The following is a 20,479-nucleotide window of genomic DNA, read 5'->3' as shown; positions in this document are numbered from 1 at the left end:
AGGCCTCTATCATCTTTACAAGATTGGATTTAAGGTCATTTCCTTGTTCTTTGGTTGTGTTAGGATATCCAGGGTTTGCTATAGTAGGATACTTGTGCTCTGAAGGTGTCATATTGCCCAGGTTTTTGTTCATTGTGTTCTTTCGTGAGCTTTTAGCCATCTGGATGGCTTTGGTCTTTAGATATTCCTGTTGTGTACTGGTGTTGGAAGGTGGTCCTAGTATGGCAAGCTTCTGATTGGTATCCTTGGTCTGTATGGTTCAGTATTCATGGTCTGTATGGTTCAGGAGCTGCAGGTCTGATGAAGGTGGACAGAGAGGTGGAGCAAGAATGGAGGTCCTGTGATAGCAGGCTGATCAGAGCAGCTTAGCTTGCCTACAGAGGACTCGGCGAGCAAGGAAAGCTATTATTATTATTTTTTACTTTGTGTGTTTTGATTGCATATATGTACGTGCACCACATGTATGTGGTACTTGTGAACCCAGATTCAAATGCTTTTAGCCATTGCAACATCTCTTCAGCCCATTTATCTTTTTAAGTTAGAGGTGATTATTTGCTTTACCAAAGAGTATTCTACTTTAATAATGCATCCAAGTAATGAGCTACAGAAATGAGCTTTACAGACATGCCAAATAGGGACCAAACACAGAACAATATTATCCTCTTACATGAATCTGTTTATACATTCTGTTATCCACTGTTAACATGTGGATGAATGGCTATTATGAGTTGGGGTTTTGGAAAAGGAACTTTTATTCTCCTTACTAAATTACTAAATTGTCATCTTGGAGGCTTACTGCCTCCAGCAGCTAACCTAGGCCTAGTGCTGGAAGTTTCTAGCCTCTGTACAACCTAATCTTGGTCTAGAATGTTTTCAACCTCTGAAACTTAACTGCTGAGTAAGGCCACCCTTTCTAGTTCTTCCTGAGCTCTGACTGGCTGGTTCAACTCAACTGTTATGTTTAAAACTCCCCTCCAAGCAGATTGATTCAGTCTGGCCTGTGTTAACCCACACACGCACCCCTTATCCCACCTCTCCTGAATTGGTGTGCTTGGCCTCTTTCTAACTTTGGCAATAAGTTCTAATCTTCTGGCTCCTTCTTATTCTCTGGTTCATTCTGTCTTCCCCTGTGTCTAGCTTGTTCTTTCTTTTATGTTCTTCTACATGCTTATCACTGTCCTGGTAAAACTGCCTCCTCTGTTTTTCTCTCTGCACTGCTCTCTTAGCTTCCTTTTCCTCTTTGATCTTGTGAGAGTTGGGTAAATTCTATTCTGTCAAATCTTTCTCTGATTCGTTACTTTGTCTGACTCTCAATTGGACATCACTTTCAAACAAGGGCACTTCCTTCTACAGACTAACTTTACCTTCATTGTTTGGGATTAAAGGTGTATACTAAGGGCACATCTGTATTCTAGCTGAAGGGATTAATGGAGTGTGCTAAGGGCTGAGCCACACCACAACTAGAAACTTATTTTTCCAGGAAACATAATCTCAGAGTTCATAGTGTGATCAAATATCCTGCAACAGTGGTTGGTAGCTAAAGTCACAGAGTTCCTTTGTGAAGGAATGCACACATGCCACAATAGTGACATAGAGGTACGTTGTTCTGAAATTTTCCTGAAAACCATGCAGTTATGCATTTCAAATGAGTGATTTACCTGGTGTATGAATTCTGTCTCAATAGTGTTTACAATAGCATTTATCATAAGATTGCTTTAGATATTCCTGCTGTGTACTGGTGTTGGAAGGTGGTCCTAGTATGGCAAGCCTCTGATTGGTATCCTTGGTCTGTATGGTTCAGTATCCATGGTCTGTATGGTTCAGGAGCTGCAGGCCCTGGATGCGGATGTGAATGTAATTCGTTTACTTTTTCAGTTGTACATCAGAATCATTAGTGTTCTCTATACATCTTTAGAAAGGCTTTAAGCCCAAAATACTGGAAAAGACTTTTTATGAAGATGGAATGATTTCAGGATTCTGAAAGAAGAATGCTAACCTGGTGCCCTACCACATCCCAGCCCACAGCCTTGCTATCTTACTTCTGTTTTCTACTAAGCAACTGAAGCCATGTGATACTGTCAGAAAAGCTTTCCTGACAAACAATGGTTTGTCATTTCTTACAAGAACAGGGACATTGTTTATACATCAGATGGTTTTTTTTTTTTTGCTCCTATTTCAAGTAGTCAGCACAACTCATTTTAGTTTTCAGCCTTAGTGTTGATATTTAGTGGTGGTTGCTTTAATCTTTCCGCATATTCTCCAAAGAAGTGATAACCCAAATGTCTAGATTGAGTATGCTTGAAGGTTCCTCTCCAAATCTGTATAGGTTAACTAACGTTTCCAGCTTTTCCTTTCCCTCATCTTTATCTTCCCTTCCTGCCTTAGAAAGAAGGAAATTAGCCTCAAACTTACAGTGAAAGCCAGTTTCTTCCTATTTCCTACAATTAGGACAATAATTAGCTATATACTAACTAAAGTCACAAATGTAATTTATCACTGCAGTCCTGTGCCCTCTAGAATCCTGATAACCTCTTGGCCCATGATAGAGATTGTTCAGCCATATGTTTTCACTCTTCTTTTTTGTAAGAGTTATTTATTTATGTATATGAGTACATATACTGACGTTCACTGTGTCTTCAGACTCACCAGAAGAGGGCACTGGATCCCATTACAGATGGTTATGAGCCACCATGTGGTTGCTGGGAATTGAACTCAGAACCTCTGAAACAGTAGTCAGTGCTTTTAACTACTGAGCCATCTCTCCAGCTTACCATCTATTTTCTTATATTATTGAGTTAGCTAAAGGATACCCGGTCTGTATTGCTAACTACCATTATAAGAAAGTGTTTTATTTATCATGTACATTCAGACATCATTTATTTAAAAGGGGGGGATAAAGTCAAATTTTATAAAAGATGTATGTGTTGGAAATTACAATGCTGACTCTAAATCTGCTCCTCCCTGACATCTAAACATGTTATTTGCCAAAACAGGCAATATGCTGAAAAATACCAACATTAGAAACACTCTTCTACCCATTCTTTCTTTTTCTTTTTAAAGATTTATTTTATTATTTTATATGTATAAGTGTTTTACCTGAATGTATGTGTGTACACCATATGCACACATACCCAAAAAGGCCAGAAGGGGAAATTGGATCCCCCTGGGACTTGAATTATAGATGGTTTTTAATCACCATGTGTGTGCTAGGACTTAAACTCAGGATGTCTGGATGAGCAACCAAGTGCTTTTAAATGCTAAACCATATTTCAAGCCCTATTCTTTTTCTTCCATTTTTTTTGAACACTTTTTTTTTTTTTGGTTTAGTTTAGTTTATAGCCACTCACTTGTTATAAGATCCCTTCCTCCCTGTTTACTAAGACAAGGTCTACTTCATAGTCCTGGAATTCAATATGTAAATCAGACTGGCTTCTAATTGGTGAGTGATCCTTCTGCTTCTGTCTTCCATATGCTAGCTAGGGTTATAAGTGTGAGCCAACTGTTATTTAATGGGATTCTTAATACAACTCAATTATACATTTTCATGATATTTGTGTGAAATTTCTCCATGTATAAACAGAAATACAGATTGTTTATAGAGTATTTGAAACTTGGAATATGGTTAATAATACAGTATTGCTGTTTCTCTCTACCTTCACCAAAAGTAACCCAAGCCAGCCAGAGAAAACAAAAATTTAGGAATATCTGAAGAGGTTACAGTCATTGTCTGTGTTACTAGATATAACTTCATTAAAATAAAGTGTCACCCCTACCACAGTGGTTTCAGTTCTCTTTATCAAAAGCTGTTATTTCTTGCTGGCAACTTCTAAGTGGTGCCATTGTTGTGAGGAAATGCAGAGGTCTTCCCTTGTTACCAAATGAAACCATATGAGAACATTAGGATTATTGTCACAGACCGAGGGAAACTATCTATGATAATCATCTTGATCAGTGGTTCTCAACTTTCCTAATGTTGCAACCATTTAATACAGTTCCTTATATTGCGGTGACCCCCAACTCTACACTATATTTAATTGTTATTTCAAAACTGCAGTTTTGCCACTGCTATTAGTCATAATATGAATGTGCGATTGCAGGATATTTGACACCCAGGTTGAGAACTGCTGATCTAGATCCTCCTGCCTTAGCTTCCCAAGTGCTGGGATAGGATTACATGCATGTGTCATCATGCCCAATATCTCTAAATTTACAAAAAGAAGTAGGTGTTAAACACAAGAAGCATTAGAGAACTCCAAATAGGTATGGCCAGAGAAGAAACTCTCCACAACATATTATAATCAGGGTGTCAAAAATAAAAAGCAAGAGAAAAACACCAACTCAGATACAGTGGCAGAAATATAAGAATTACCCAAGACTTTTTATCAGCAACCATAAAACTATTTCAAGCTCTGAATATTAAAAACCAAAACAAGTGTAATGATTAATAATTAAATCTTATGTTAATTTTGGTGATGAATGGCCATTAGCTTTGGATAATTGATAATATCTTGTGTAGGGATATGTTTAATAAATTACCAACAATTGTGTGGTATTAAATATGAGTTTACTAATATATAATGAGTGTGATAGGTTTAACCAGGTCCAAGTAAGAAAGGAAAGGGTAAGGTCTCACGATTCATGCCCAGATTAACAATGCATTCTGTTATTGAAGTAGTTGTTCCTGCTCCAGAGGTATCTAGAGAATTGGCCTAGCTTTACTACTAATATCTGGATAACAGGAATGCTGGTTTTGGAAACCAAGTTTAAGGAGATTCTTACATAGTTGAAGAAGCATTCACTTCTGTCTAAATTTGGGAAAGTCCAGATTATCCATAACTTAAAGTTTCTGTCCTTCTCAGGTGTAAAAGCAGGTAGGCTCCCCAACACAGGGTGCTGAGGCTCCTCATTCCTAAGGACAGGAAGCCTAACATCTTAGAACTCAACATGAATGTTAGAAATAAAAGATAACAGCCTTTCAGAGTTGTTCTTCTAATTCTTATACGAAACTTTTAAGTATTTATGTCTGTTTCCATAAGATAGCTCCTTAAAAATGGACTGTATGATGCAAAAAAATATAGAGAGAGATTTTAAGACAAATGAACATCCTTTGATTTAAAGGATAAAAACACTCTTTGTGTCAGTAACACATCAAAGAAAGTATTCCTGATACAGGCCAGTGAAACTATACAGAAAAAAAATACATTTTCTGTAAAAAAAAAATTCATGATACTATAGTGTTTGTGTCCTGCTAAAAGAGTACTTTTTCAACAAAAATGAACTTACCATTTAAAAATCTAAAGTATTAAAACAAAACCCAGTGGGTCTTCAGAATATTGGAATTTTTACAGGAAAGAATGTGTCAGTCCCTGGTAGGATTCATTCTTTCTGCACACCTTGACTACTGTCTGAGTGTGCATATGTGTTTCTAAAACATCCATTTGTCTAAGGACAAAGAGTTTGTCCTGCTTTGAGGGACTATATCACAGAATTCATATTAGGCATTCCTTTTCCCTAGTATCCCGTATGCCACTTCAGAATCAAACTTACATAACAATAGAGTAGGTGTAGTTGTGAACATCTTTAATCCCAGCACTCTAAATTACAAGTGTAGTTTAAAATATAACTTAAAATGAAGAAATTTGTTTATAAATAAATGAACCAGATATTATGTATGTTCCCCTTAAAAGTGCTGTCAAGTGTTGTTAAGCTTTTGAAAGAAACATGGTTTATAAGGCAATCTCAGAGGCTGAAGGAAGAATTTTTTAAATTAAGTATCAAAATGATAACTATATAAGACAACTTCTGAATAGGTCTGTTACAGACAAACTTCAGTGAATGATTAAGGATTTAAAGAACAAATAAGAACTTAGATCTGACTCTATCAGGTTGTGCTTGATAAGATTGGACTACAGTTCCAGTTCTTTTGGCGTGAGAACCAAAGCAAAAGGTTACTTAAGGAACCTTAGCCTTGGATCCAGGTCTGTTCTGGGCTTATATATAAACATTTATATGTATGTCCATTTGCTTCTGGAGCAAGAGTGGGTTGAATTTTTTTATTATTATTATCATTATTATTATTATTACTACTACTACTGTTACTATTTCAGTTTATGATAGCCCCCAAAAAAGTTATAATTTTTAAAGATGGCAGGTAACTAAGAGGACTTGAGTTTATTTTTAGAAATCTTTATAGTCTATATTAATGTGGCTTATAAGTGTAGAAATTTAATCTTCAACTATATAATTAGCAATTTATTATATGTCTTAAATTATATTTATCTACTGATTTATTCTCACAGCAGTGAATCAGAGTAAATAAGATCTCTTTGTACTGATAAAAGTAAAACTCAGATTAAAAAGCTGGCCCAAGATCACAAAACTAACAGTAGCCCTGAAAGGCAACAGTTGTTTCTTGTTCCAGTTTGCTCCAACCTAGAGCCTGCTATGAGCCTGTATGGGATGCTGATGAGATAATATTGACCAGAACTGACCCTTGCTCTCCACACTGGAAAATAATTCAAAGGGATCAAGAATAGAGAACTAAAAAGCTAGAGCCAGTGAGATGGCTCAGTGGGTAAAGGTGCTTGCCATCAAGTGACAACCTAAGTTCAAGTAGTGAAAGGACAGAACGGACTCCCATAAATTGTTCTCAGATCTCCACACATGCAGTGTTTGCTAGCGCACAATGAGTAAATATGAGAATTAAACTAGTGTGACTTCCTAAAAACAATGGTAAGGTAATTATTTCTACATTCGCAAAATTGATCCCTTTTTTCAAGTCTTCCCAACATCTTTATGGGAAGGCACTCTTACACAAGTCACAAGTTGAAGCAGTGCATAAATGTGACTTGGCCCACTGTCGAGTGCATTAACAGAAACTAGAGTTTTAGACCAGGACTCCTAGTAGCACTTCATGTTGTACAGAAGTCTACATATTTTTAAAAATAAATTTTGGGGGGTTGGGGATTTAGCTCAGTGGTAGAGCGCTTGCCTAGGTAGCACAAGGCCCTGGGTTCGGTCCCCATCTCCGAATTAAAAAAAAAAAAAAAGAAAAAAGAAAAATAAATAAAATTTAAGACTACACATCTATTGATCTTCTCCAGGATACTTTTTGTTCTTCTCAGCTGAGGCAGGGATGTGGGTGGAGGGTTAAAACCCTGAGGATCCAGAGTGTCTGGCAACGTTACCCTAGGGGACTGCACACCCCACAGCTGTAGACAGCACATTTCCCATCGGCATTTGCTCTGAGCACAAGGGTTCTTGTAGAAACAGCTAGGCTGAAGGAGTCAGAGCTGCTTTTAACAGAGGCTGAACTTCAGGGCTATGCTGAGAAGCTGCCCCCTAGTCTTCTGACTATGCACTTGAAAGAGAGATTGCCAAGTGGGTGATGGATATGACGACGAGGTGCTTTGTAATCTCTTCATACAAGCCAGAGAGAAGAGTGAGTTTCCAAACTTGAATGCATGTGGAAAGCTGTAAGCATATACTCTTTTGTTGTGTTTGTCTGGATTTTGTGCTCTTAAGTCAGAAAATCTATTATAGTTCATAGACACATGGAGTCTTCATGTCATTCAACACCTAACAATGTACTATTTTCTGAGAAATTGCCTTCTCTTTGTTACATCATAAAGATAAGGTTATTTCACTTTCTGAAATGTGAATTTTACTTTCTGTGAGTAATTATTCTTGATATGCTTTATAAATTTAACAAAATTATCATTAAAAGTAAAAATGGCCTTTATACAATGAAAAATCTAGATTTTTGAATTCCTTCTTTGTCTACTGTCATCTGTTACCCTAAGCATTTCCTGTCCTCAAAACTTTGTCTTTGAGTTGAAGAGTGTAGTGATAGTCACGACCTAGGCCTGCTAGGAGGATTGTGTTCACTGTATATAAAACCCACAGAGTAGAACCCAGGAACTTGAATTGAGCTACACCCCCAGCCCATAAAACTCTGTATGAAAATGTGTGTTATTATTTCAAACTCACTTTTATCTTCTGTAGAAAATTGTAAAGATAAATGTGTTCTTTCAACTTAAAACTACTTGATGTTAAAAACTCTGTGACCAAGTCATTCTCCTTGTCACTGGTTCCATGTGTTCCCTTGACTTACTAACAAAGCTGTTAGACCTCACAGTATTAAACCTACATGATGAAGCTGTAGGGCACTTGTTTCTTACAACACTTTGAAGTTTGTTGTTGTCGTCGTCGGGTAGGTTTTTGATTTTTTTTTTTTTAAATAAGATTCCATGTAAACCAGGCTGGCCTCACTCTAATTGAAGTTGACCTTGAATTCATGATCATTTTTGCTTCTGTGTCCTGAGTGCTGAAATTACAGGTTTATGCCACCAGACCCAGCAAACTTGAATAATGTCTTTTAAAAAATTATTTTTAATCCCTATTCTTTGATGTCTTTGGAGCTTAAGAGTCCTTTCACTATGGATGCTTCATTAAGAATCATCATGGCTGTGCCTGCTCTTTGGAAAACCTGTGCCACTTGGCAAATGAAACTACCAAAATGCAAAGAAAGGCTTTGATTTTATATGACAGGTTTTCTTTTTAACTCAAATTAGAAGATAGATAACAAGGAGGTTATAGATGTTAAATGATGATCTTAAAGCGTATGAACTAGACCCACAAATGCCTATCAAGCATGTTTAATTAACTTTGTTTTTAAAGATATGAGTCAAGATTTTCTTTAAATGTAGTGCCAGGTAGGAATCAAACCCAGAGCTTGACATGTACTTAAGTGCACTACTACTAAGTTACCTTCCTAACCCTAGATTTTTTTCTTGTCAGAAAATAGTATTTTATAGACAGGTTAAACAGTTTTATATGCCAACTATAATATGCATGCATCCTTGATCTGCTACATATAATAAAGAGGTAAACTATTTTAAGGTGGCTGCTGTTGTTACTATTATTATTATGTATGTGTATATGTATGTATGTATGTAATGTAATGTAATGTATAACTCTAGGGGCAGGGGCATGTTGGAGTGCAGGAGCAAAAAAAAAAAGCCATCTCTCCAGCACCTAGAGGTGACTCTTTATGAGAGACTCAGTTCCTATCAAGAATTCCTGTCTCCCAATAGGTATTTTGTTATTCACTTAAAAAGAAGAGACCAGGTGTGGTGGCACATGCCTTTAAACCCAGAAGAGGCAGATGGATTTCTGTGAGCTAGAGGCCAGCATGGCCTCATGAGTTCTAGGCCAGCCAGAAGTACATAGTCAGGCCTTACTTCGAAAATAAAAAATGAAAAAGAATTTCCACAAAGGGAACTCAGAGACTTCCTAAGGGCTGTGGCTGGGCTTTGAAGGTCACAGTGGCCTTGGATGTATAGATGCAGAAGGTGCCACATGAACATTACAGTAGCCAAATAATCCAGTTGTGACGAGCTGTTGTCACGATATAGTTCCCATAACTGGAACAGAAATGAAAGTAACAGAGCAATTACCCCTCCATTAGGATATATGTTAAGATGCAGCATCTCCCTTGGGAATTGGTTAATCAGCTGAGATAGGCCACAGGAGGGGAGTATCAAAAGCAGTTAAGTAACATGTTAAAGTTAAGCAAGTAACTCACCTTCTCTAAGTCTTAATTTTTTTCATCTTCAAAAACAAAGCCAATAAATGTGGATGTGGAGTGGCAAATGCCTGGGATCCCAGCACCCAGGGGACTGAGATAGGAGAACAGAAGGTTCAAAACCAGCTTGGCCTTCTGAGAGCTCAGCATGTAAATGATTATAATTCTATGGTGGCTATGTTAACAATAGTACTTGTTTTTAATTTTAAGTCAACATACAAAGTTGCAGGTTTCATTGTGGCATTTTCATAATATGCTATTATACTTCAGGGGTTTGTTTTGTTGTTTTCGTCTCCTTCCCTATAGCCTTCTCTGACTCCTCTGTCCCACTCCTGTTGGCACCTCCCCTACAAGGTAGTCTTCCTCTGCTCTCATGCCACGTCTCTCTTACCCTCTCATTTTCTTACTCTTTTGTGATCTCTTCCTTCCCGCTGATGATCCTCTTTCCATTTTCATGATTTTACCTGTGTGTATGGACACTCACATATACACATCGAGATACTACATATGAGAGGAAACACGTGGTATTTGTCACTTATTTCACTGATTGTATTTTTCAGTTCCATCCATTTTCCTGCAAATACCATATTACTTTATGGCCAAATAAAATCCCATTGTGTATGTGCGCTAAATTTTTTTACACATTCTTCCGATGATGGACATTTAGGCCAGTTCCCCTTTTTTCTGAAGTTCATCTACTACTATGGTATGTGGGTAGGTACATGTATGCTGCTATATCATGTAGAGGTCAGAAAGCAACTTCAGGCCTCTCCTCTGCTGAGGTCATCAGGCTTGCACAGCAAGTGTTTTTACTCACTAGGTCATCACATCCCATTCCTGGTTCCATTTCTTAGCTATTATAAATAGTAAGTGTATCAATAGATATGGATACCCTTGTATCTCTGTCTTTTGAATTAACGTCTTTTGGGTATAGTCCCAGGAGTGGCATAGTTATGTTCTAGTTTTAGTCTTTTAAGGACCCTTTCCAATAAGTTCTGTAGTGCATGTACCAGCTTATATCTCTACCAACACTATAACAGGCCCTCTTTTAGATACTGGGTGAGCTTCATAAGTTTTGTCTACACCAATAATTGGTGCTTAAACTGGGCTTGGACCTGTTTTCTTTTCCCTGAGGCTAGGATTCTTTTTTTTTTTTTTAACTGTCATTATGCTTCTAATCAAGTAGAATTTGCATTAAACTTGAATTGATCCTGAGAGCTAAGATAACTAAAGAAGGAGTAATTCTCTTATAAAATATTTCATAGGGAAATTACTTTTTAAAACAGATTTTCGAACCAGGTATAGTCACACATCCTTGCCCCCAGCTCTGGTGAGGTATCCCCAGAATCAGAGTTTGAGGCCAGCATGGCCTACATGGAGAGTTCCAGGTCAGTGGGGGGATTGGGGGAGAGTGGGGGTTTTAAAACCTTGACTCAAAAAACAAATACCCTAGCCTTTAGAAATATAATTCACATGCCATAGGATTTACTCATTGGCCGTGTACAACCTCGGCTCTTAGCATATCCACAGAAGTAGTAACCATCACCACTCAGCTACACTGAATTTTCATCACCTCTAAGTAAACCCCATGGTCCTTAGCCACCAGTGCCCAATTTCCCTGTTCCCTCTTGCCCTATGCAACTACTAATCTTGTGGTTTCTCTGTATTTGGCTGTTCCAGACTCTTCTTCAAAGTAAATTGTAAATGCTCAGTCATGAGGACCAGTGTGGAAAGAAGCTTAGAGGATGGGACAGCTGTTTATGACATAAAGCTAGTGTAAGTGGGGGTGGTTACTTATGCCAGTAATCCAAGCACTCAGGGGGCCAAAATAGGCTTGCAAGTTTGAGACCAGTTTGCACCACACAGCTCTGTGCCAGCCTGAGCTGCAGTGTTAGACTCTGCCTGGGCAGTAGGGGTGAAGGGGACAGGACGATGACCAGCTAAGACAAGAGTTCAAGACAATTAACTGAGTGGCAGAAAAGTAAGGATGTTGATAGAGTTCTTGGTTCTCATTTTAACTTGCAATAAAGGCGTGTGACCTTTATTAAGCCTTCAAAGAAGCAGCTAACATTTACTGAGGCCATGCTATGTATAAGGCCCTATGCAAGCCTCAGCCCTGTGTTTTCTAGAATAAAGATATGAAAAGTTATGTGCATAAAACGAATTGTAATTGCCTGTGTCTTGTCAGTTATAACTGACTGTAAATTGTAAGATTAATAATACCCTGTGTTCATAAACTCTATATTCTAAGTTCTGCATGTGTGAGTTCAATCAATTACATTCCAGAAATATCCAAGGAGGAAAATTTTGTTATTTCCTAAACAATACAGTTTAACAGTTTAAGAAAAATTGTGTTATATCAGATGGGAGAATATATGTGATTCTGTGAAAATCCAGCACTGTTTGTGTCCATATATACATATGTTCATGATGTATACATATGCACATACATGTGGAAGCCAAAGGTCAGCCTTTCTCATGAATTGCTACCTTGGTTGTTTGGATATGTGCGTGCTGGAATTCTTTTTTATTACATTCACTTAAGCATGCATATGCATACCATGGTATACATGTGAAAGGAAGGACAACTTGCAGGAATCAGTTCTCTACTGAATACCATGTGAGCCCTGTGGATTAGACTCAGGCCATCAGGCTTGGTGGCAGACACCCAGAGTCATCTCACTGGTTCCACCTTGATTTCTGAGACAAAGCCTCAATCTGGGATCTCACTGAGAAGGCTGTGCTGGTTGGCCAATTAACACCTAGGGATCCTTCTGTTTACAACTCTCCAATGGTGGTGTTACAAATTCATGCTGCCATACCTGGCTTTTTATGTAGGCACTGGGAAATGTCATGCCTACATGACAAGCTCTAGATTGATCTATTTTCCCCTGCTTTCTACACTATTTTTATACAAGTGACTTAAACATTTACAGATACTGAAGTTCAAGGAAGATGGGTATAGCCCTGATCCACCTTGAATACTGAAGGCTGACTCCGTTCAGTGTAGTGGCGATGACAGTAGTGCATGTGAGTGACTCTGTTCTTGAAGGACTGCAGGATCCTTATAAAGAAACCTGTCATCAACAGTTCTGAAAGCTGTACCATCAGCCTGATACCTTTATTGCCACCATGACTGGAGCTGGAAAGATACTGATTCTGGGAGGAATGGGATAAAAGATTAAGATTATTAGAGGGGTTGGGGATTTAGCTCAGTGGTAGAGCGCTTGCCTAGCAAGCGCAAGGCCCTGGGTTCGGTCCCCAGCTCCGAAAAAAAGAAAAGAAAAAAAAAGATTATTAGATATATAAGAACTTCAGATACCGTTCCAAAGGATGGTAAATTCTAAGGTTGAAGATCTCAGAGGTGAGGTGGAGCAGTGCCCTGTGTTCACAAGGTCAAAGGTGTCCTGTGTGATCACTCTAAGGCCCAGAAGAGCAGAGCTTGGAAGTACAGTCACACAGACCTTATACAGTTGGACACTGGAAACTGCATTTCTTTCAGTCAAAGGAAAGACACGATCAGTGAGGTGATGGAGTCACAGTGGGCAGAAGGGGTAAGTACTGGAAGCTGAGGAGTAAAGCTAGGGGATGATAAACTTGGCTTTGAAGTGTGAAGAGGTCATTTCTTAGAAGTCTCATATTCATACTCCTGTTTACGTTTTTTTTTTTTTTTTTGGTTCTTTTTTTTTTTTTTTTCGGAGCTGGGGACCGAACCCAGGGCCTTGCGCTTCCTAGGCAAGCGCTCTACCACTGAGCTAAATCCCCAACCCCCATACTCCTGTTTAAATTGAACATATATTTTTGTCTATGTAGTAAATATCACTCTGTACTAAAATTCTCTTTCAGTCTGTCAGAGTCATATTAAAATTTGTGTGTCTCATTTCCTTATATTCTGATATGAGAATGTAAAATCACTTTAATAGGCATCAGTAACATCTCACATATGCAGAATCTTGAATAAGTGCTTAAAACTGTACACCAATGCTTTACACAAAAGCACAAATAGATTTTATGAACTAGAGTATGACAGATTTCTCTTTGCTGTCTCTTGGTAACCCCATCACTTTCTATGTTATACAAAATTCTAACTCTTCCAGCTCCTGCAAAAAAGCTCTTTTTCCCTAGTCATTCTTCAGATGCTGCTTGATCTTGAGTTTTGTTTTGTTTGCCTAATTCTGGTCACTAGAAGTTGGTTGCAAGAATAGTGTTTCATGTTATGTTCTGTGGGGCAGGGGCAGACTATTGTGGCTTTCTGTTTGATTTCAGTATTTGCAGTCTATCTTGATGGCTCATGTCAGTAAGGGGCTGGTTCCATGGAGGTACAAGCATTTGGTAGCTGCTTGCTCACATCTCAACTAAGCAAGAAGCTAAGACAGACTCATGGTCACACTCATTTAAGCCTTTCTCAACCTTCCTGTGTTTAATTCTCTAAGCATCTTTTTGTAATGAAGCTCTGATCTTTAAGCAGCCACTTTAGTTTATCCTCAAAGTAAATTTTTTTTGGCATTCCTGCTTTTATTGTTTTGGTGTTGGGAATCTATCCTAGGGCCTCATTCATACTAGGCAAATGCTCTACTACTAAACCAACACTCTTGATTTTTACAAATACAAATACTCATGGGGTACTTGGAATAAACCATGTTAATGATCTTTGCATACTGCTTCTTCCATTAGTTGAGAGTTCCTGGGAGCTGGCAACATTGTCCAGTAAATATAACTATGCTAGAAAAAGAGTTCTTAAAGAAAGACCATACCCGGGGCTGGGGATTTAGCTCAGTGGTAGAGCGCTTACCTAGGAAGCGCAAGGCCCTGGGTTCGGTCCCCAGCACCGAAAAAAAGAACCAAAAAAAAAAAAAAGAAAAGAAAGAAAGACCATACCCACTTTTATTCCTTCATCTATCCTGTGCTGTTTCTCCTTTGACACCAAGTGCAAAGGTCAAGCTTTCTCACTGTACTGCATCCACTGCTGCTGACTTGAAGTTATCAGGTGGTGAAACTGCTGCTCTTTGATGGAGTTTAGCTTTCAGAGATACTGGCATGTCCACTGGCACAGAGACGCCCAGGACTTTGAACACTAATTCTGATTACCTTCCAGTTTCTTCATGGAACTGTTCATGAATGGTCTAAGAGAATAGATCTGAGATTAAAGAATGGAGTAGGAAATATTCTCAACGTGAGACACTTGAATCACATGAAGACCAAGTCAGGAAGTTTGGAGATCACAGAGACCTAACTTTACTTTTGCTTTTACTCTACTCAGCTTCCCAGAAGTAGCAGGACTTTTGATATATGGCATTTGATCTGAAAAAGCATTAGTTGAGAAAAAGCAAATAACTGATCATTTTGTGTGTGTGCATTACAAGTAAATGGTTCTTTATCTAAGGGCCCCCTCCTATTTAAGTAGTGTTTAAGATCAAAGGATCTAAAATTGCAGAATAATTTTCTAAATTCTTCTTTCTTTGAATACCTCATCAACACAGCAATGGACCCATTATGTGATGGGGAACTAAAATGTGTGTGTATGGGGGGGGTGTTCTTTAGCTGTTACATATACATAGTTCCTTGCTATTGCGCCCCCCCCCAATGAATTCAACCTTGTATTGACCATCTTCTGTTAAAAACCCAAGATTAAACTCTGACATTTGAAACCATTATGCAGAGAGGTATATAAGCTGTCTGTGGCTTAGACTGTTTCCTAGTGTCAAGTAAGATCGAAAGCTACAGGCTAGGCTGGAGAGATGGCTCAGTGGTTAAGAGCACTGACTGCTCTTCCAGAGAGGTGTGTGCCACCACCATTCTCCAGGGTTTTTTTGTGTTTGCATGTGTTTTTGGTTTTTCTTTTGTTTGTGGTACTAGGGATAGAATCCAAGGTCTTGTATATATACCACGCTAGGCAAACAATCACTGGACTACATCCTCAGCTCTCACATGTATATTTGTAAATATTTTAGAATGGGTAAGTTATACCCAGGGATTTTATTCCCCACAGTTTTGGAATCTAAGATCAAGGTAATTTTTGTGGATGGCCTGGTGCTTTCTTATTGTATCCTCATGTGGTAGAAGAGAAAAGAGAATTGCAATAAATCTTTAATAAGGGCACCAATTCAGTTTCTAAAGGTGGTTAAGAAAGAAGTCATTTGTCAAGATGGGGTGCAGGGGTTGATCACCAATATCTGAGCTGGTGGGCACAGAGCTCCACAGGTTTAACAGCATGTATTCTTGATTAAGTCAGTGTCAGAATATTGGGGTTGTTGATGTGCTTTTGCTCTACTAGGGATTCAACCCAGGGCCCTGCACATGCCAAACAGGTACTGAGCTGCTCCATTGGGTGCTAGCAACATAGCTGGCATGTAAGTTGTATAGGTTTTCCTTTCTTTTTCTTCTGTCACAAATAGTTTAAGCATAAAAATAAAGAAAATAGCATAACAGACACCTAATAACAGTGGCCAAGCTTTTTACAATATTTGCTTGATACAGAGTTTACTTTTATGTGCTACTCCTTGATGTTCCCCTTCTTTAGAAGCAGTTTTCTATTCTAAGTTTAAAGAGTTTTTTTCATCAGTACACACTTGTCTATGTATTACGGGGACCCATATGAACTGTTAACTTGGTTAAATTGAGAAGCACCCAGATTAGTAAAGTACACCTCTAGGTGTGTCTGGAGGTGTTGCTAAGGGATTGAGGAAGACAGGGTGTCACACCCTGATTGTGGCAATGTCACCAGCTTGAGGCCTGAATGGAATAAAAGGCAAGGAGGAAATAGCTCAACTACAGGCTTTCCCTCTGCCTCCCAGCCCCCAGCTCAGAAGCTCTGTCCCCACCCCAGCTGGTAGGTGACATTTCAGGAAATGTGAGCTTGTGAGCCTCAATGTCACAAGCCTAGGTGGTTCAGACTAGTGCTTAGGCTGGGACATAAGATGTGGGTTGTTACAACTTTGCTGTCTTCCTTTCCAGCAAGGGACTGAGCTGAATGCCATTGTAGCACAATGGTATAAGCATAGAAGTGATGATTAAACAACAGATAAAAGGGATTTTTGTGTTGTTTCTGGTTTTTATAATATACTTGTATTGGACACTTCACATGAAGAAGCTACCAGGATTGACTAAAAGTTGCTCCAGGTGAGTCAGAGAGTGGAGTGCATTTACTAAAGGTCTATAAATTTCTGTAATGCCTTTTTTTTCTTCAGTAATAATCTAACCTGAGCTTATTTTGAGTCTCTTTACTCTGTAGACCGTTTTATTCTTTGATAATGACACTTAAAGCCCACACGCTGAGTGTTAGCTCACCACCTTTAATCCCAGCACTCCAGAGGCAGAGGCAGGAGAATCTCTGTAAATTCAGCCTGGTCTACATAGTCAGCTCTAGGATAGCCAGTACTGTGTAGAGACTATGTCTAAAAAAGAAGACGAAAAGAAAAATAAGCACTTTACAGGTGTTTAAACATATTTTCTTTATATGCTAAATTTATAAGCTTTTTCTATGCAGTTCTTTTTTTTTTCATTTTAAATTTTTCTTTGTTTTTTTTTTAAACATTTTGTTATTTTGTTAAAAACTTAAGGATGGAGTGGGCTGGACTAGATGGTTCATCAGGTAAGCAAAGGCAATCTATCATAGCAACCTAAATTCAAGGTGGAAGTAGAAATTAGAGTCCTGCTAGTTGTGCTCTAACCACCTCAGTAGTGCCATGGATTTCCCCAGCCCACTTAACACCTGTAAATAAGCAAACCAGGGTCAGGGTACAAACACCTCCCAGCTCCACACCCTATCCTACTAGAAGTAAAGCAAAGGCGAACTGCACTAATGGAGCTCCTGTTACCTCTATAGCAACAGTGCCATTTGGATTCTCTCATGAAGGGACTCCCTGCTGTATATGTAAAAAAAAAAAAAGCTAGGTCTGCAGAACAGGACATGCCGTGAGCACAGGAACCACAGCACACTGCTTACCAAGTCATAACTCATTGCATTTTATATCTTTTGTTTGGTTGTTTGTTTTGTTTTGTTTTGTTTTGTTGTTGTTGTAGCTGTTTCATTTGTTTTTTAGACAGGATCTTACTATGTAGACCACACTAGTGTTTGGTCACATTCAGAAATCTGTCTACCTTTACCTCCACCTCCAAAATGCTAGAATTAGAGGTATTTACTGTTAGGACCAACATTTTTGTTTGTTTCTGCACTGCTCAGGCTAAAACTCAGGGCCTTAGGTTTCATAGGTAAGCATCATTGAGTCACATCTTTAATCCTTGTTTTTTTAAGACAGAATCTCTAATACCTACCATAAAATAACTATTTGAAAACTCTGAAAGGTATGCTGTAAAGACAATTTTTCAAAGAAAAGAACCCAATCTAGGCCAACAAGCACAGGAGGCAAGAAGTATACTTGGTTTATGCTAATGCAGGTAGAGACTGTGACTTTTCCCTGTTATCTGGGTCTGGCCTTACAGTCTTGAAATTGGCTAATTTTAAAAGAATCAATGAAAGGAAATGGAGGAAAGGTGGAAGGGGGTAAGCTGCTCCAGACTATCTAGTTCCTGGAAGGGGGCAGGTAGGGGGAGACAAGTTTTACCTGGTGAGAGAAATAAAAATATTTGCATAAGGGCTAGACTTAGTATCTCATGCCTTTAATCCGAGCACTTGGGAAACAGAGGGATGCAGATCTCTATGAACTAGAAGAACTTCTTAGTAAGACTCTGAGGGGCCCCCTCAGGTTGAGATTGAGATTTGAATAAAAGTTTTACAAGGTGGAGGGACTATTAGTCCTTAGTGGACAAGCTACCTTTGATGGGGGAGGGTCATTTCTTACAGAATCAGGACTGAATTTATCATTTCCCCATATCTTCAAGATTTATTTCACAACCCAGAAGTGGGCCTCACTGTGAGTAGAGAAGATGCCAAGAGAAGCCCTGAGTTCAAACTGACAGAAAAGGAAAAAGCAGTATAATACTCAGAAGAAACACAGAAAGGCCTTGTTTTTCTTTACCATAGTAAGTCATGTCAAAATTAGGTAGAGAACCAGACATGGTAGTGAACCCCTTCAATTCCAACATTTGAGAGGCAAGGTCGGTGCAGAGCTAAGGATGTGGCTCAGTCTGAAAACTCTTCCAGAGAACAAGCTCAAGGATCCCCAGAACTATGCAAAAACCAGGTGCAGGTGCACATTTGTAATCACACCTAGGGAGGAAGAAACAAGGTGGTGTTTGCTAGTCATCCACTCTAGTAAATCTGTGAGTTCCCAGTTAGGTAAAAGACACTAAGGTGAAGAACATTTGAGGAAGTTAACCAATGTGTCTGACCTCCACACACATGTATGCATAAATTCCTAATGTCCAAAAAGAGATGAGCTGTCACCACACTTCCCATGAAATAGGATTGTGAAAGGAACCTGGAGTAACCTATATACATAAACAGTCACCTCAGTAAAGTGCTAGACTCACCAAGGCTAAAGAGGTTAACTTTTTTGTTTGAGACAGTCTCATGTATACCAGTCTGATCTGAAATTCTATATGTAACCAAGAGATGACCTTGAATTTCTGATCCTCCTGCCTCCTCTCCAGTATTGGGATTTGAGAGTTACACCACTATGCCTATTTATACTGTGCTGGGACGGATCCCAGAGTCCTAGGAATTCTAGGTGAGTACTCTCCCAGTTAAGCCATATCCTGCTTCCACACTCACAGACATTTATGGTATGCTTGAAGTTGGGCAGATGTGAAAAATTAAATTATTAGGCATACCTTCAGTCCGTGTGTGTGTGTGTGTGTGTGTGTGTGTGTGTGTGTGTGTGTGTGTGTGTCCATCCATTAGCAAAAATATTTTCAGAATGTTCCACCTACTCTGTATTAACATGACCGAGAGGGTTTGAAGCTCCTCAGGTAGGTCACAGGGACCAGAAGCAGGAGACTTCCAATCTCCTGTCAAATCAGAATCAGTATGTTTGTGATATCAGTTGAGTGAATCAATGGGTTCTTCAGATTCTCTGCTTCCTATTTAAAGAGAACATTTTTCCTATTTCTTACTACTGGGAGCTGCTTATGATCGGTGTTTAAGGTGTTTTTTATGTCATTGCTTAACTGGACTGAAGATGATCTCATGTGACAGCATGGAGCTCTTGTTTTGGAGTTGCCATTACTTTCTAGAACAGCCATTCTGTATAGCTGCCAACATGCCCTGGGTACTCTTGCTTCATATTGCAGTGATACTGCTTTGTCAGGGTAGAATTCAGCCTCACAGGGCTAGAGTCAGTCTGCTGACCTCATGCCACAGTACAGCATGTTCAAACCTGGGAGAAACCCAGGGGTTACTCGGCATATTCTTCCTTCTTTCTCACAAGCATGGAACCGTCACTCTCCTCGGAAACCGTATGTTGTATATGTGTGTGTATCTGTCTCTTTATAAATCTCTTCCTCGTTCCTGTAGTTATACAGCTTTAAGTGGGGGGCTGGTTGCGCAGACACGGAAAACTGACTGAGCTGCTGAAACTTAGCACATCTCAGCAGCAGAGCTCAGCCAGGGCATGTGCTATTTTAAGACGGTGAATTTGAGATAATAGAGAATCCTGTTATGTCTCCTAACTGTTTGTTTGTTTCACTCAAAGCTATTTGGACAGAATGTGAGGGGTTTTGTGTGGCTATGTAAGTCATGATTGGATTAGACTAGAGTGTCGAACACTTGGGTGTGGGGGCCTGTCTCCATGCAGAATAGATGTTGTTTGGGGTGTTTCAAGCTACGAAGTTACCGGAAAATAAGCATTTCCTTCAGCAAACAAAAGAGTTTCATTTGCCTTGACTGATCGGGAAGGCTTGGGTTAAATGTGAAGATGCCAGGCATGCATAACAAATAGGAATTTGAGTTAAAGCCAGTTTAAAATATTTCTCACATTCCTCTTTTAATAAAAG

The 20,479-nt window shown here is 39.0% G+C and overlaps 1 protein-coding gene across 10 annotated transcripts in view; it reads left to right on the top strand.

Moving 5' to 3' along the window:
- Tmcc1 (transmembrane and coiled-coil domain family 1) overlaps nt 1-20,479 on the top strand; it is a 173,291-nt gene that overhangs the window by 95,819 nt on the left and 56,993 nt on the right. The window contains exon 1 of one of the 10 annotated variants that reach the window (XM_006237072.5): nt 13,250-19,942. In XM_006237072.5, coding sequence (XP_006237134.1) covers nt 19,916-19,942 — 27 coding nt within the window. In that variant the 5' untranslated portion in view covers nt 13,250-19,915. 10 annotated transcript variants of the gene reach the window in all.

This window comes from Rattus norvegicus, chromosome 4, assembly GCF_036323735.1.
Source record: "Rattus norvegicus strain BN/NHsdMcwi chromosome 4, GRCr8, whole genome shotgun sequence".
Classification (NCBI taxonomy): Eukaryota; Metazoa; Chordata; class Mammalia; order Rodentia; family Muridae; genus Rattus; species Rattus norvegicus.
The sequence above is the reverse complement of the archived record's forward strand: the minus strand, read 5'-3'. Positions and strand labels throughout refer to the sequence as shown.